Source organism: Micropterus dolomieu, linkage group LG20 (assembly GCF_021292245.1).
Source record: "Micropterus dolomieu isolate WLL.071019.BEF.003 ecotype Adirondacks linkage group LG20, ASM2129224v1, whole genome shotgun sequence".
NCBI lineage: Eukaryota > Metazoa > Chordata > Actinopteri > Centrarchiformes > Centrarchidae > Micropterus > Micropterus dolomieu.
The window spans coordinates 10,414,000-10,429,712 of NC_060169.1; the positions used below are offsets into that span (position 1 = coordinate 10,414,000).

Consider the following 15,713-nt stretch of genomic DNA (forward strand, 5'->3'; position numbering starts at 1 on the left):
GTGTGGGAAAGAGAGAGAGAGAGGGTGGATGACATGAAAGAAGGTCTCCAGCCAGATTCAAACCAGTGATGTTGCTGTTATGTGGTATGCGTTTTTAGACTGCTAAGCCACTGTGACATCCCATGTTTGTGATTTTGAACAATTTGGACTGATGCATCTGCATTTCTGTTGTCAGGTTTTAACACTAAATCCTGTTTTGATTTGGCAGTGTATTTTTACGCATGTTTCTGTATTTCTTCTTCTGATCTTCAAATGAATGACTAAATGAAGTTCATTACGACAGCACATGAGGAACAGGTGATTGTATGTGCATGTTTATGTCTTTTTGAGAGGGGAGTGAGAGGTCATTCCTCAGTGTGCAATGCAATTATTTTCCATTTCATCGGAAACACATAAAAGCAATTATCCTTCTTCCAACCATCACTGCTTTATTCTTGGTTGTTGACAGCCAATCTTATCACAGGCCTATCTGTGCGTAACCTCATGCAATGGATGTTTATGCTGCATGCATCTAAATGTATGCATGTGCTAGTGTGTGTACATTCCGCCACAGCTCATTGGTGGCTCAGATCTTATGCCTTGAGCGGTAGTTAGTACAGATGTTTGGCGTCTACAGGAACATGCTACTTTGGAAGCTTTCCCACATGCTATCTGGTGTGGTTGACTCTGAGCTGGCCCCAAACTTCAAAACAACCCAGCACTAAAAATAGCCTGAAGCTCTTAATCATTCTGCAGACTCTTAATGTCTCTGATAGTCAGCTCACAGAGCTCAGCTAGGACACATACAGTATTAGCACCACCAAAGTCATTCTGTAAGTAACAAATACATCTCATACATCTCTTAGGCTGGATTCACAAGGCACTACTGATTTTTAACTCTTTGCAGCGCCTCTTCATGCTTGCTCACACTAGAAACACATGTCATAAAATTAGGCCTTAACTTATGAAATCCAACCAGGCTACATGCCAAGTCCTTGACATGACAAATACCCCAAGACTACTAATTCTGTGCAGTAATGTTTTATTTCAACTATACATGCCGTGTTAAAAAAATCAACAAAAAATATCATGAAACAAAGACCATCATTATTATTTACACATTCACAGTACAACTTTACAACATATCTACACGCTCAAATACTCTGGAGATCATATATACAGCTGGCCTTGCATCGCCATGTTGCACAGTATTTAAATCAAAATTACATGACATAATCCTGTTCATCTGCACATACACCAAGCTCAAACTGAAATGTAAAGGCTTCAATTTAGATTGCAACAGAAAGACCCAGTTCAAATTGCAATGTACAAGGCAGTTGAGCAGTGTATGTTGAGTGTATATTTGTGATGTCAGTGTGCATGTGTCGAGTAGAAAAGAGAGCCCAAACACTGGTTAGATGACAGGCAGAAAGTCTTTACATACAATCATCACTTGTAAACAAAATGTGGCTTTGGGCTAAACAGGCAACTGACACTCGGATAGGATTGCAGATGTCACCCTAATATTGTACCCATTGCTAAGAGAAATGATCCCTCAGTCGTCCCTTCTGGCCAATAGAAACAATTGCTGTCATCTCAATCAAGGGGAATTACAGATTCTGCGTGACCGCCGCCCATGCCAACAGACAGGTTTCACGTGAACACTGTGTGAATACATTGGCTGTGGGCAGGATGTGCTTCATTGAGCTGACTGCTCCACAGTACACAGCCTAACCATCCTACATCCCACTGTCAAGAAAATACATTCACTGCATGGCACCTCAATGTGGTAGATTAACACCATTCTTTTCAACACCAGCAGTAAAGGAGAAAAACTGATTTATACCCCAAATAAATGTTTTTGACTGTCCTTTTGTACAACAAGCATTCACAAGTGGAATGTTTGCCAGTCAATCTGTTTTCCACATTACTTCCATTTGGATTAGGTGGTGATATTACAACACATCCTGCTGATTTTGAAATTGCTTATATAATTTATATAGAATATGACAGTAACATACAGAGGACCAATTGACATTGCCAATATTATATACTGTGGTAGTTCATTTTGTGAACAAGGCACACAATGCACAGATTCAGGTTCACTTGCCTAAAAATATTTATACTCCTTATTTATAGTATTTAAGTATATACAGGATCTTGTCATTCCCAGCATGACTCATTTGGACACATTGGTAAATGTTGTGTTGATTGTACACTGGTCACTTGCAGGGAAGCTGCACAGGGAACACAGGCTACAGGACCAGTACAGCAGATGACAGAGGTGATACATCCATGTATTGTTCTAGGGTCTGTTTAATATACCTTTAATAGGATTAATGTATGAGGAAATTCTAATGTTATTCTATTAGGAGACACACAAGTTTAACAGAAGAGAAGTGCCCTGAAATGTTGAATTCATGTACATGGGCTAAACCATTGGTGATGCTTTAGTTTCATATGGTAAATTATTTAAATAACACAGTAAAACATTATAAAGGCAAATCATTTTGTTTAAATTTCTTTTATAGAATGAGATGAGAAATGTATGTTTTGTCTTAATACCATTGCTACATAAAGAAAGAAGTCTCTTGAACCACCATTAAAATTCCTACAAAGGGGCAGTGGAGGTTTCCGTCCTGGGAAGAAGCATTATTTCCCATGTATCAGTCATACCAGTGCGTTTGGTTGCTCAAAACGGTACTTCTTGGCCTCTGTTGCATTATGACACACACACACACACACACACACACACACACACACACACACAAACACACTCACACACAGATGTGCAGTGCCCTTAGGAGTATCCTAGTCTGGTAGAGAAAAAAATCAAAGACAAACACCTATGTCTATAAGCAATAGCAGCAAATGTAATAAGTAAAATTTCCAAGTAAATTACAGAGTGCCTGTCCCAGTATACATCCAGCATGACCAGCTTCACCTCAGCCTAACCTAATTACCACAAAAATATAGTTTAAGCTTGGTTCAGATGGGTTGATACTAGACCAAAGACTAGATTATATTGTTGAAATGAGAGACAGTGTCTTAGGTCTTTGACAGGTCTTAAGGTGCATCCTCTGCCATGTGGCGCCACTCTTGATAATTAAGTGTGAAGGCCTAATATGTGTACTTCCTTTACACAAACCTGCATTCCAGTCAACCAACACATTCACACATTCATTTGCACTAATTGTTTCTGTTCACTTGCTGTTTGATTCAGCTGTTCGTGGTCATATTTATATTAAGCAAAACACATTGCAACACATCTGATTTTTGAGTTTCCTCTCCTCTGCCCCCAGCCATCTTACTAACAAAGGCATGATCTACCTCTCCTCTTTGTTCAGTTCACATTAGTGGGAAGACAGTGCTCAAGGGCAGTGACAAATGAGACCCATTCTTCAAGTATTCCACTGTTTTTAACCTGGTACCGCACGCACAGATGTAGTAGTGGCCCCAGCAAGTGTCCTAAACCTTGTACCTAAAATGGGAACGGGCAACACCCAAGCCCAGATACAATGGGGAGCAGCAGATTCACCACTGTCCACTGTTCATATCCTGTGGCTACCGTGACAAGGGAGGGAGAAAAAAAGCCCCAAGGAGTATCTTTGGCCACATGTGTGAATTTCCCTTTTAGTGTAAGTGAATGTGCATATCATTTAAAGGGGGAACACACCTCAAGTTGATACACAAACACACTAGGCCTTACCCCTTCCATAGCCCCCCCCTCCAAAAGCCCTCAGGGCTCAAAGCTCTACAGTCAAGGCCAAGAGCTCACTCAGAAGTGTCCATACTCTTTTAATAACTGTACTTATTGACCACTCGCATCTGTGGAGTCTGTGGTGGAAACCCATTGGGTTTAGGGGGCACATCCGGCTTTAGCGATGGGGTCCGTTTAAGCCCTGTGCGAGGGAGTGAGCAATGCCCACTGTAGCTGCTCTGTCGGGATACAGAGGACGGGTGGGCTGAGTGCATTCCTCCTGCCCCCATCACTCCGCCATGAGAGTCAAGTCTGGAGGGGGGTGTTGGGGGCATGTAACCCCCTCTGTTCATACTGTGTTGGCGAGACACAGACACTCCCATGGTTACCCCATTTGGTGAGGTGGATAAGGAGTGCCTGTGAGAGGCACTCCGGTGGAGTTGATAACCCCCTCTTTGCCTCTCCAGGGTGCCCCCCATGCTCAGGCTGCCCGTTGGTGTGGTGGGAGTGGTGGGCAAGGGCACATCAACCCTCTTGGTGGGACTGTGCCTTGGCAGGGAGGAAGAGGGAGAGTACAGGGAAGCCTCACGGCTAGGCACCATGGGGGGTACTTCAGTTAGTTCTTCCATGGGCTCCAGTGTGAGCTGTTGTCTTGGGCGGGGCCCTGATCCCTCTTGATGAACGGCCTTGGGGCTAGCCACAGAGTCGTTAAGGTGTTTTAAAAGGTCATTTAGGGTATTTCTGGCATCCACAGACCTCTTCTGGTCTTTCCTACTTCCCTTAGAATCTGGCTTCTTTTCAGATGAATGTGGCAGTGTATCATCTCCATTGTCATGGTTAGGGTGGTCATGTGTGGCATTGGGCAAAACAACCGCACTGGGGATGTGGGAGTGTCCCAGGGCGAGGTGAGGGTGATGGGTGTTGGAATTAGGAGGAGCAGGAGAAGAAAGAAGGAACTGAGGACTCTTGACTGATGAGTTGGACTCCTTACGGGGCCCACTAGCCTTCCCGTGAGCCCTCTCCCACTGGTTTTTGATGGGCTGCAGGCCTTTCTGCTGAAGCACAGGGGTGGACTCGGGTGTAGGCAGGGCAGCCAACTCAGGGGGCTGACAGCCATCCCGCAGGATCATGGTCTTAGTGTCACCGTTGGGTGTATTCAGGTCTTTGCTGTTGCTCAGCAGATTGGTGTACAACTTGGGAGAATCAATGTTGGTTTGGTACTCCTAAGAACGTGACAATAAAATCAAAAGAGATTAGACACAATTTCACAGCTTGTTCAATCACTCCTTTCCACAAAAGACTTTGACGTAGCATTGGAGCTGGTTTTATGGCTGTACCTTTACAGGGCTATCAAAGAGGCCGTTGAGCTTGACAAAGCTTCCAGTGGAGTCGGAGCAGGACGGTGCAGACTCTGCATCCTTGTGGACATGTCTTGGTTTACGGAGAAATGAGTCTCGGTAGCAGAAAACAATCAGACCAGCCAAGAGGGCACCCATGAGAAAAGCAGCAAACACGCAGGTGATGAGGATGTTCATGTGAACCATCTGGTTGGTGTCACCCGCTTGAATATCCCAAACACCTACAAAACATTAAAGCATTGGTGAACCTCCTGATGAAAAGAGTCAAAGTGCTCAGTGAAGTGTACTCTCCCATTCAACAGCAGAAATGTGCATATCTGTGTGTGAACACAATCATGCATGAGTTTCTGCTTTCACCCCCATACAAGGTAGCCAGTTAACCACAACCAAATTCTATAAATATTGACACATTCCTATTAATCTAAACCCAGATGAAGAAGAAATATGGTGAAAACTGCCAGAAGCTGTTAGGTACCCACATCCATTTCACCATCTATAAGAAGCAGTGCTATGTTAGTTCAGAGGGGGAGACTTAAAAGTGTTTCCTTGATCCACACTCCACTAGAGGCTTTTTTGTCATGCGTTTAACCGGTACCAAAAGGGTTAGGAGTGCACTCTTATCTGAGATAGAGAGACAAATCAAACTTTTTGCAAGTTGTTCAGAGGAAAGAGAAGCAGTTTTTGCCCTCCAGGTGTTGCTCTACTGGAAGTTTGTTAGTAACCACAGACATTGAAAGAGTTAGTCATCCACCGTGCAGCCACAATAGTGATGTGGCAGAGCAGGCCCAGTCAATGATCTACTAGCCAGGGTAAACTGTTACTAGAGCTAGAGTAAAAAATATACTGGCAGAAGCTAAATCCAAACAAAAGATTTTAAAGGAATATTATGAGAACAGTGAGTGTAAGGTTTAATGATTAGAAAACTAGGAAGAAATAATTCAAAAGAAAGAACATAAGAAAATTACAATTTAAAGGATAGAAAACAATGGTAACATTAAAGTATATGTTTAACATAAATTATGTATGAAAATGTATATTTGAAAAAAGAAAGACTAGATTAAAATTTGCCATGTTATCTAATGAATAGCAGTCATTGTGTGCACATATGTATTTGCATATCTGAGCCTATGTGTGACTTCACATTTGTGTGGCTTAGTGAGAGGTGTTGGCAACTATCAGATCAGACTCAATGCAACGTGCTAGCTGCCTCCCTGTGGGCCTTACCCTGTTGGCCCCCTGGGATAGAGTCTAAAGAATGGGAGGTGGCTGGGTCATCCTGCAGCACAAAGCCTGAGCCGTAGAGCTCTGGACCAGGCTCTGAGCTGGGTCTCTGAGTGGGTATGAGTACTGGGGGGAGTATGGGCCCACTGGTGTGGACAGTGACTGGCGCTGATGAAAACTCCATGTCTGTGGTGACAAACAAATTGTTAACAAACTGTGAAGACGTGGGTAAAGCATACTGTTATCATCCCATCCTGGTTAGTAGACATGGGCAATGGGTAATTTTTAAAGGTTAGTGTCTGCAAAAATATTAAATAAACTTTATATCAGTTTTAAAAATGTTATATTTTCACATACACAGACCAATGAAAGCATATTTCTCTTTGTTGTTTAGACAATTTGTAAGGGGAAAAAAGAGGGGATACTGAGGTTCAAAGAGGAGTTGGTACACAACAGTAAGAATGCCATGGGATGGTGGGTGGACGTGCAAAAGAGAGGAGGGATCAGAACAGGAAGTGATGAGTGAAAAGGAGGAAGTGAATCTGGGCTGAGATAGAGTACCAATGTTGCCTGGTGAATTTGTTTGTGACGATGAAAATGAAGCAGGTAAAATTAGCATTCAGGAGGTGTTTGGTAAGAAAAGATGAATGGTAGCACTGGTGGAAAGACAGGGTTGGAGATGCTGAACTCAAGGAAAGAAACCATTTGAGTAAAAGATCAAACTAACCAGAGGTAGGGTCGCCAAATGATTTGTAATCTGGCGCTGATGTAGTGCCCAAAAACGCTAAAAGAATTAAAAAGGACAAGAAATCAGTGTAACGGAATTCAGAAGTAAAAACTAAAAACTAAAATTGCTAAGCGACACTAAGAGTGCTGTTTAGTTGGTTTAATAATAAAGACATAAAGCACTCGTTAGCAGTGTCTTTTTCTCACTGGAGTCATTAGAGGCCCTCTGGTTCTGATCAATACTGAGGTTCAGCCTGGGTCATGTTTAGTTGGTACAAATGAAGGGACGGATGTTTAAAAGTAAAATCAGTTAAGGCACATTTTCTGGCCATCAGAAATCTTAAGACCTCTACCATTTGCACCAGCTAAACATGGCCCTAAATTGTACATGTCCATGTTTCTGCCTCACAAGCGGCATAAGTTACAGGTGGTCATGTACTGTATGCAGATGTGTGTGTTAATACTGCACATAGACTTATGTAGGGGCAGGTTACTGGAGTGGTTACTGGTGTGAGTGTGCAGGCTCATGGTGTGTGTGAAGATGAGTTTGTGTTTCGATTGTGTACATGTGTGTCAGTGTGTGTGTGTGTGTGTGTGTGTGTGTGTGTGTGTGTGTGTGTCTCAGGATAGATGGCATGGCAAGGAGATGAAATTCGTACCTTGACAGTCTCCCAGGTGGGCAGTGTTTCCAAATTCAACGTCCTGCTCGTATCCAGTCCTGAAAAGAGAGCAAAGAAGAGATAAATAGACAGAGAGATTAATCATATAGTTGCAAAAATTCTCTCAGTTTTCCATCTATAATATTTGCACTTAATATTGCAGCTGAGGCTTGAACTCACATAACACCAGGCTGTATCCTCTCACAGGCTCCATGAGGCTTCCAGCCACAGTAAGGATCCCTTGATGCAATGCAGGACCTGGTGTTGTACAAACACACACGCACACACATCATCAGAACAGCGGGTTTAATAATTCTGGGAAGTTCACTATAGTCATTTGTGACTGTCTGAACATTAACCACAAGACATGAGGTGAAGCTGTTATCATTCTCTTTATGACATTTACTGAAAAACATAACAATAAAGTCACAAACCTATGACCAACCGTGCATTAGTGCGTCACTTACTTGTGGCAGGAAGAATGCCTTTCACAGCGACTCAGGGGAACACGGATGACACAGCTTGAAAAGGCGACATACAGGCTGTGTGCGTCTTTGTCCACATGCAGCGAGAGGACACGCTTGTCATCCTCGCGGTTAGACAGGCACCTGGGAAGGGAAACGAGAAACCTGATCAGAGGTTTATCAGATAAGTCTGTCTACTGTTTCAGTCTGAGCAGATATAATCACTTGTTAGGTGAAGAAGTCACATAAAGCTTTTTCTCACAGCTTAACAAGATTTTAACCTCTGACACATCCACGTACACAAATAAACACAAAAGAAAAATATTCGACACGTACTGTGCATGCACAGAAAGCAGACAGAGACTGCCATCTGTGCCAGGAAGCTTCACTTTAAGAGTTGCTGACTCCTCTGCCAGAAGACAGAAGGGAAAGAGAAAAAGAGAACAGAAGCAGACAGAGAGAGGGTGAAAAGTGCATGTATCCCTACTTGGCCCTGTTGAAGACATCTATCTCCTCCAAAAGCAGGCTGTCATTCAGGGACACAGAGGAGGTCTTGGCCAAAACCTTGAGGACAACCCCTGACTCAGCCCCGATGAACACAACTGTGTAGTTCTTGTGAGGCCCAGCTTCATTGTCCACAGCCAGCGCTGTCAGTCTGTACCTTCACACACAGCAGAGAAGCATGTGTTACTCGCAGTAAGGTTTCAAATAGGAGAGGCCATTTTGAATACATGCGGCTCTTGAGTTACTAAAGGTCAAACTGTTTTTTTATTCCATTTAAGTGTGCATTGTTATATCATCATCCTGACTGTTTACCTACAGAGGACACAGTAAGTTAAGAGACATTACATCAAATGCTCGGCCAGATTCTTCCGTCAGGTTTACTCATTCTTTGTTCATATCTTGATACAACTTTGTTTTTATCAAGATTTGATATAGCTGCTTTTGATAAGACAGTATGAAACACTAATGCAATGAGAAAAGTTTAGCATATTTGGTTAACATTAAAATTAATTTGTTTTTAAAATTAAGGTATCCGTACCAAAACTGTGGTATGGCAATGGCCCATACCCATCCCTAATCTGCTTCTGCTTTTACCTGACACGGGTCTTGGTGAACCATGGCTCATCCCCGATAGAAGGCACAGCTGTGTCCATGAGGGGGTGGGACTTGATGAACTGCAGGGTATCGTCCGGGAACTCGATGGAGCTCTTCAAGGACGCAGCTGGACCATGACCTGCACAGCACCCGGGCCTAGGATAGAGGGTGCACATGCAGAGAGGGCAAAAGGTCAAAGATCAGTCCATATGATAGCACACGAGGGAGTAATAATAACGTGAGCTGAAATGGATGAAAAGTGCAATGAGAGGGTGGGGGAGAGGAGCAGGTGCTTATTAGGATCACAAAAAGGCCTCAGCTGGAAACATAAAATATACATATGCATGGTTATCCTCCATCAATGATTTACTGGGGTAATGAGGTGCTTCGTGGACTTTGTGTTTTGGACACAGAGCAGAGCTACAAATATACGTGCTCATTGTAAACAGGTTAAATATGCAACGCGTGTTTAATTATGCCATATTAATTATTTAATCATCAGCAGATGGTGAATGTGTGTGCTGGGTCAAAGCTAATAACCTGGTCCCTTACTAGTGAAAAATATTTGATTTCACTGGCTTTAACATGGACAAAGGGTTAAGAAAAGTGGGGTAAATGACAGGTGGTAAACAGCTGCTGAGTCAAGCGCCACCTGCTCAATGAAAAGCCACTTTTAAAATCTGTTTAAAAATTATTTTTTTAACATTTCTTTTCTGTTTTGCCTTCTTGGCCCTGAATGCTTTGGAAGGTTTAGAATGTGGGAAAATGAATGAGGGAGAAAAGAGTTCAATCCATACCGAGGTTTGGGCAGCTTCTCCTCTGGAAATGGAGTCCACACAGAGTCAGGAGTCTTCTGCTCTTTGAACCGGCCCCAGAATACTTTCTCAATGTCGACCATGGAGAAGGCACAAACTGCTGACCCTGGGATACTGTGGAGAAAGAAATACATCAATGTAACGTCAATGTTTGACCACCAATCTTTTTACTTATGCCCTCTGCAATTCAACAACTAACTGCCGCCATGACTTACCTGTTCATCTGTGTGGTAAACACACCCACCACTGAGGGAACTCCATTGATGTTGATGATGTCAGTGATGGACTGAAGCACATCGAAGTAGAAGAAGGACTCCCCCGGCACAGAGCAATTTAGCCTCGCCTTCACAAAAGAGGTCCAGTGCTTCTCCAGCACCCGCTGTGACCCACCTACGTCATTCTTACAGATCCGGGCCACACGAGAATACACAACCTGAGAGGAACAGGGGTTTAAGAGAGGACAGAGGCGGGTGGAAGAGGAAGGCAGCTGAGTGAACGTCACTAAAAACACTTCAACATGTTGAATAATGCATCACTCCATCCTGTAGCAACTCAGCACAGACGACTTAACAAACACACAATATCATCTTTAACTTTGTGTATGGAGATTGTTCACTTTGACTGGAGTATAATTTTTTTTTTTTTAAAACAGAAGGTGGATGGCCATCCTTGACCAGCCTAATGCAGCACCATTTTAATATCTGTTTGATTGCACATATTACCAAGGCTTGGATGTATAAATAAAGTGTGTGAAGCAGTTGGCTTTGACAGTTTTAATAATTTACCAGTGCAAACCCCCATCAGAGGCCAGGTGTCACACAAGCATTAGTTGGGTTGAAATATTAATTGACTTGTGGCTGATGGAGGATGCTGGCTTCCTGTGGCTCAGCCAGACCAGCTCAGGATGAGGCATGGTCAAATCTGAAGTTGGCCTCAAACATAGAACATCCTAATTCCCTCTGCATGTGTGTGTGTGTACGTCATGGGGAGAGACAGACACAGAGTGTGCAATCTCCAGGAGACAAATCCTCGCACTGTGTAATGGTTTTACATTAGTAGAACATTCCCAGCAAAACACTGGCTGTTGAAATTTCTCGTGCATTCTAATGCGATGTACTGTCATCGCTTGAATGGGCCCCATTACCACTGGGGCCATTTGTGGCAGAAACACATGCACTGAGGGAAATGTAAGCCTTTTTTTGGATAAAGGCCTGCATACTGTATCTGTGTGGCATATGTAATGTATTATAAACGGCAGGTGCGCTGTCTTACCTTGCCCAGATTGCTGTGCTCCACTGCAATCTCTCGGTAGAAAAAGTACACGTAATTCCCATACTCTGCTGCGTGCAGGAAATGAGGTTCTGGGGGAGAGACAGAGGCAGAGAGTTGAAGTGTATTTCTGCACCGTCACCACCACTGTGCATGTTGAATATTTCAGGGATTTGTACCAGGCTGTATATGACTGGGGGTGACCTAGATTGCCTGGGAGAGAACAGGCCATATCTCCATGGAGGTTGGCGAGGCAGGAGAGCTCTCTATCGCTCCAAAAACAGCTCTGACAGCCACGTTCATACATACACCATGCTAAAGCACCATGGGCATTTAGCTAGCTGGCAGGTAGACACATGAATCTACAGGAAAGCAAGGGGGGAGAGAAATTAAGATTGAGTGATGATGTGGCATTTGCTTACCTTTCAGCCATTTGGAGTCATATTTGATGGTCCTCAAGGCTGATCCATCACCCATACTGCGATAGATGACAGCATCACTGGCCTGGAAGTCAGCTACAGTTGCGGAATACAGCTTCCCTTCTAAAAGGGAACAAGAAAAACAACAAGGAGTACAGTCAACAAAAACTAGGATACACTGATCCTCAATTCTCTGTTGTTTCTCTTCGTTTATAAGGCTTAAGTGGCTGAGTTGTTATCGCTGCAGGCACAGTTTTACTGTGGCAAAGACACAGAGGTGATAATGAGAGCATAAGTAGGAACACATTAGTTCTTCTTCAGCAAGACTAACTATGTGTGTGTGTGGGTGTGTGTTTGACCCATACCAGCAAAAAGGGCAACATTGGTTTGCTTGGAGTCAAATGGGCATCGTGCCAGTCCATTGATCTCCTCCCCATCAAACTCTAGGTTGTCCAGCTGAAGGGAGCATAACAATCACCCACACATTAAAGGATTTTTTGTCAAGGGACACAGGGAAAATATACACACATAGAAACACTAGCATGCACATGAAACAAACAAATCTCGTCAAATTTATTTGAAAGGCATTTAAAATAAAGGATTGTTAAATTACGTTCATGACATTAACACAATACCAGATTTTGTGTTTGTGCCTTTGTGCACATCTGAGCATGCAAACTTTGACTTGTGAAAGACCCAGGGCAGGTCCTGGCTCTAGATACTGACCCTGTAGTATCTGCACATGGGGTTGAAGCCGTTAGTACCACAGATGAACACCAGGTCATCGTTTCGCGGAACCAGCACTTTGATAAAGTTGTGGCACTCGTCCTGAAACCAGACACACAATACAGAGCGGTGTTTTGAGAGGCAGCCGGCTTCTCTGCTCACAGTTTAATTCTCTGTCCGTTTGGTGGAATATAAAACAAAAAGGAGCGAGGTGAATGATTTTTAATACGTACTCTGTGTTTTCCCTTGACAGCACACATCTCTCTGTCAGCTTGGCCCGATCGCCATGTAAGCTTCTGTAAAAACCAACATGGTGCATTAGACACATGCACAGCACAGTAAATACACACATACACCCAAGCACACGCGTGCACAGTCTTCCCTTTTCCCACTCTCTCATTTTATAACCTGTCCAGTTGTTGATGAATGGCTCTGTATTTTCTATGGAGCCCTTTTAGTGTTTGTGGATTGAGAAAGAGAGCTTGTGGTGAGAATCTTACCCTGTAGGGAATTATCTCATTCCTGTAGGATTCTCGCAGACTGACTAGGTACACCTGATCTCTGTGGACAGACAACAACAAAAGACACACTTAAGTTACATAGCACAATATGGAATACACATACAAAATATAATCACGGCTAGTCAGGGCATTTTCAGTTTTTAAAAAATCTGTGTTTATTTTTAATATTAATCCAAGGGTAGGAATTTGATTAAAAATTAATTCAAGCTTTAAAAATAACATTTTTCCAACACTACTATGTTTTTTACTGTGTGGTTTTGCCATTTTTTACATTCTTAGGGGGAATCTGGTGCATAATCGGCAGCTCATTTGCATTGTTTTCCTAATTTTCTTATTTATTTGCCATTATGAGATTTGATGTGAATATTTTCTGAACTGTACTTGTCATTAGAGGACCTAATTTATTGTGGTTTCAGGCTCTTCTTGCACACAACGTTTTGGTTTGTGGTAGTATAATATATGAGGAAAATGGGTTTAAACCAATATCCTGTAAAAATTGAAAACTAAAATATAGTTAATTCAAATGTCTGTATTATGTGAACCGCAAAGACGGTGCTGCAGACCTTCACCATTTTACATGACAACCACTTTTTGATTAAATGTCTAGGTTATTAAAGTTATTTAAAACCATTTATAACCATTTAATAAAGCCAGTTGGAAGGAGCTGCTGCCCCCGCGACCCGACCCCGGATAAGCGGATGAAGATGGATGGATGCAATTGGGATCAAATTTTATCAACCCACAGAGAGCAACATTTTGCATCACTTTTAGGAAAAACATGTGAATATCCCAAACTGGCAATAGAGGATCCACCTGTCAGCAGTGGCATGTGGTAGTGATTACAGGGGCTCCAGAGGTGGGACTTTTATACTATAGATGTCGAGGTGATTTCCTGCAACCATATTAGTGCTGGTGGTCAAATTAATCCCAGTGCCCATAAATACCAAAAAAGACATGTAAAGATGCCAAGAAATCCCTGACAGAGCGTCAGGCTGGCATGATAGACGTCTTTCCTGGATCAATACTGGCCATATACATCAGATACAGGCCTAGAAGCCAAAGATCCAATAACACTAAGAGCTTTTTTCCCCGCTTACGCCACTGTTTACCTGCCAAGGAGTGACTGAGTATATTGGTGTGGGGGATGTGTGAAAGAGAAAGAGAGAGAGATAGTGTGTGCATGTTGAGTTTACCTGCCAGCAATGAACAGTGTGTCCTGTATCTTGGTCATAAGCTGAAAGTCAAGGCGATGCTGTGACTCATTGCCAGAGGGCCTGCCTCTGAACACAGGGTATCTCCGTGAAACTATAAAGATATCACACACACACACACACACACACACACACACACACACACACACACACACACTACTGTTACTGTACTGTCTTAAGATGAAAATGAAATCCACTTAAAGCTACAACTGACCATATAGCAGATTGATTTTATTACTACGGATATGTCTGAACTGCTGACACGACTAGAAGAAAAAGGCTGCCGGTATTTGTCTTTATTCCATGTGTGACTGGAGTAAGTAAAAAGTGTATATTAAGGATAGTTGTTGACTTTTTCAGTAATTGTAATCTCTACCCCTGTCTCTGCTGAGTTAATTTGCTTGCGTGTACTCACAGTGTGCGTCAACGACATCAAGGGGTACAGTGTCCTCAGGGAAGCTGACTGCGAGGAGAGTGCGTGAGGCTGTCATCAGCAGCAGCAGCAGCTCACTGAGCAGAAGCACAGCTCTCTGGCCCATGGCTGCTCACAGACAACACTTCCTGTTTCACACTAGTGGAGATGTTACCTGGAAACATACACAAAAGGCATGATAGTATAAAGGTATGTTACTTGACATGAAATACGGTTCATGTTATATTGAACCCACTGCTGCAAACTGTAGTATTTAATGTCAAATCCTAACCCTTTGTTAAGATCAGAACAATGAAACAAGACATTCAGCAGTGAAGGATTTCTTTTCTTGTCGATATCCAATATGTTAGTAAAATACAAACATACAGCACACACACACACACACGCACGCACGCACGCACACACACACACACATTCATGATGACAGTGCTCTCAGTGGCAGTGCTTGGCGTTTCCCCTCTACCTCTCCCTACATCTGCTGTCTAAGGGAAGGTCAGCCAACTGACCAGTGGGGTGTCTCAGTGTGTGTTGGATGCAGCGGAAGTCCACTCTGTTAGAAGCGTGGCAGGCCTGCTGTCTCTGTACATCTGTGCTCTGATTGGTTTGTCCTGGGCCAGGCTCAACACTAATCAGCACATTGCAACTTCATCACCATCACTAGTGAAGCCTCTGCTCTGACCTTAGCTGACTTCTATTAGCGCTCTCTTGGCTGTTATTGCTCTAGCCTTTCCTTATAGCTGGTGCGCTTTATTGCAGTGCAAAGAGATTCACTCTTTGTGTTATGAGGATCTAGTCACGTACAGTTGTTTTGACATAGTAGTAATTTTTGTACAACATCTGACTGTAGACATGATACATCAGCAACTACATTGGTAATAATTTATTGTGGGAGTGGCAGGGGTTTAGTGTGTATGTTAGTGCGTGGAGGAGTGCTTTAGAGACAGACGGTGTCTGTGCATATTAATGATCGGTGTACATTCAAATATTTATAAGGCAAACAAATTATTCATGCAGGCAAAGCCTGAACGGATATAAACAATTTACCGAGAGACGTCACACAGGCAGAGGGATGGATTAGCTGGGAACGCACTTGGATACACACACACACACACAC

General features: G+C 43.0%; 1 protein-coding gene across 5 annotated transcripts in view; it reads right to left on the reverse strand.

Moving 5' to 3' along the window:
• Positions 1-1,071: 1,071 nt before the first annotated feature.
• sema6dl (sema domain, transmembrane domain (TM), and cytoplasmic domain, (semaphorin) 6D, like) overlaps positions 1,072-15,713 on the reverse strand; it is a 20,633-nt gene continuing 5,991 nt past the window's right edge. For 2 of the 5 annotated variants that reach the window (XM_046032399.1, XM_046032398.1), the window contains exons 2-20: positions 14,582-14,753; positions 14,149-14,260; positions 12,935-12,995; positions 12,668-12,730; positions 12,435-12,536; positions 12,074-12,164; positions 11,712-11,831; positions 11,293-11,381; positions 10,236-10,453; positions 10,003-10,134; positions 9,206-9,361; positions 8,595-8,768; positions 8,111-8,251; positions 7,824-7,901; positions 7,644-7,702; positions 6,986-7,042; positions 6,262-6,444; positions 5,017-5,258; positions 1,072-4,902 (exon numbers count right to left, since the gene is read on the reverse strand). In XM_046032399.1, the coding sequence (XP_045888355.1) occupies positions 3,778-4,902; positions 5,017-5,258; positions 6,262-6,444; positions 6,986-7,042; positions 7,644-7,702; positions 7,824-7,901; positions 8,111-8,251; positions 8,595-8,768; positions 9,206-9,361; positions 10,003-10,134; positions 10,236-10,453; positions 11,293-11,381; positions 11,712-11,831; positions 12,074-12,164; positions 12,435-12,536; positions 12,668-12,730; positions 12,935-12,995; positions 14,149-14,260; positions 14,582-14,705 (3,327 nt within the window). In that variant the 5' untranslated portion in view covers positions 14,706-14,753 and the 3' untranslated portion in view covers positions 1,072-3,777. The remainder of the gene's footprint in view (positions 4,903-5,016; positions 5,259-6,261; positions 6,445-6,985; positions 7,043-7,643; positions 7,703-7,823; positions 7,902-8,110; positions 8,252-8,594; positions 8,769-9,205; positions 9,362-10,002; positions 10,135-10,235; positions 10,454-11,292; positions 11,382-11,711; positions 11,832-12,073; positions 12,165-12,434; positions 12,537-12,667; positions 12,731-12,934; positions 12,996-14,148; positions 14,261-14,581; positions 14,754-15,713) is intronic. The other 3 variants (XM_046032400.1, XM_046032402.1, XM_046032403.1) reach the window with 3 other exon arrangements.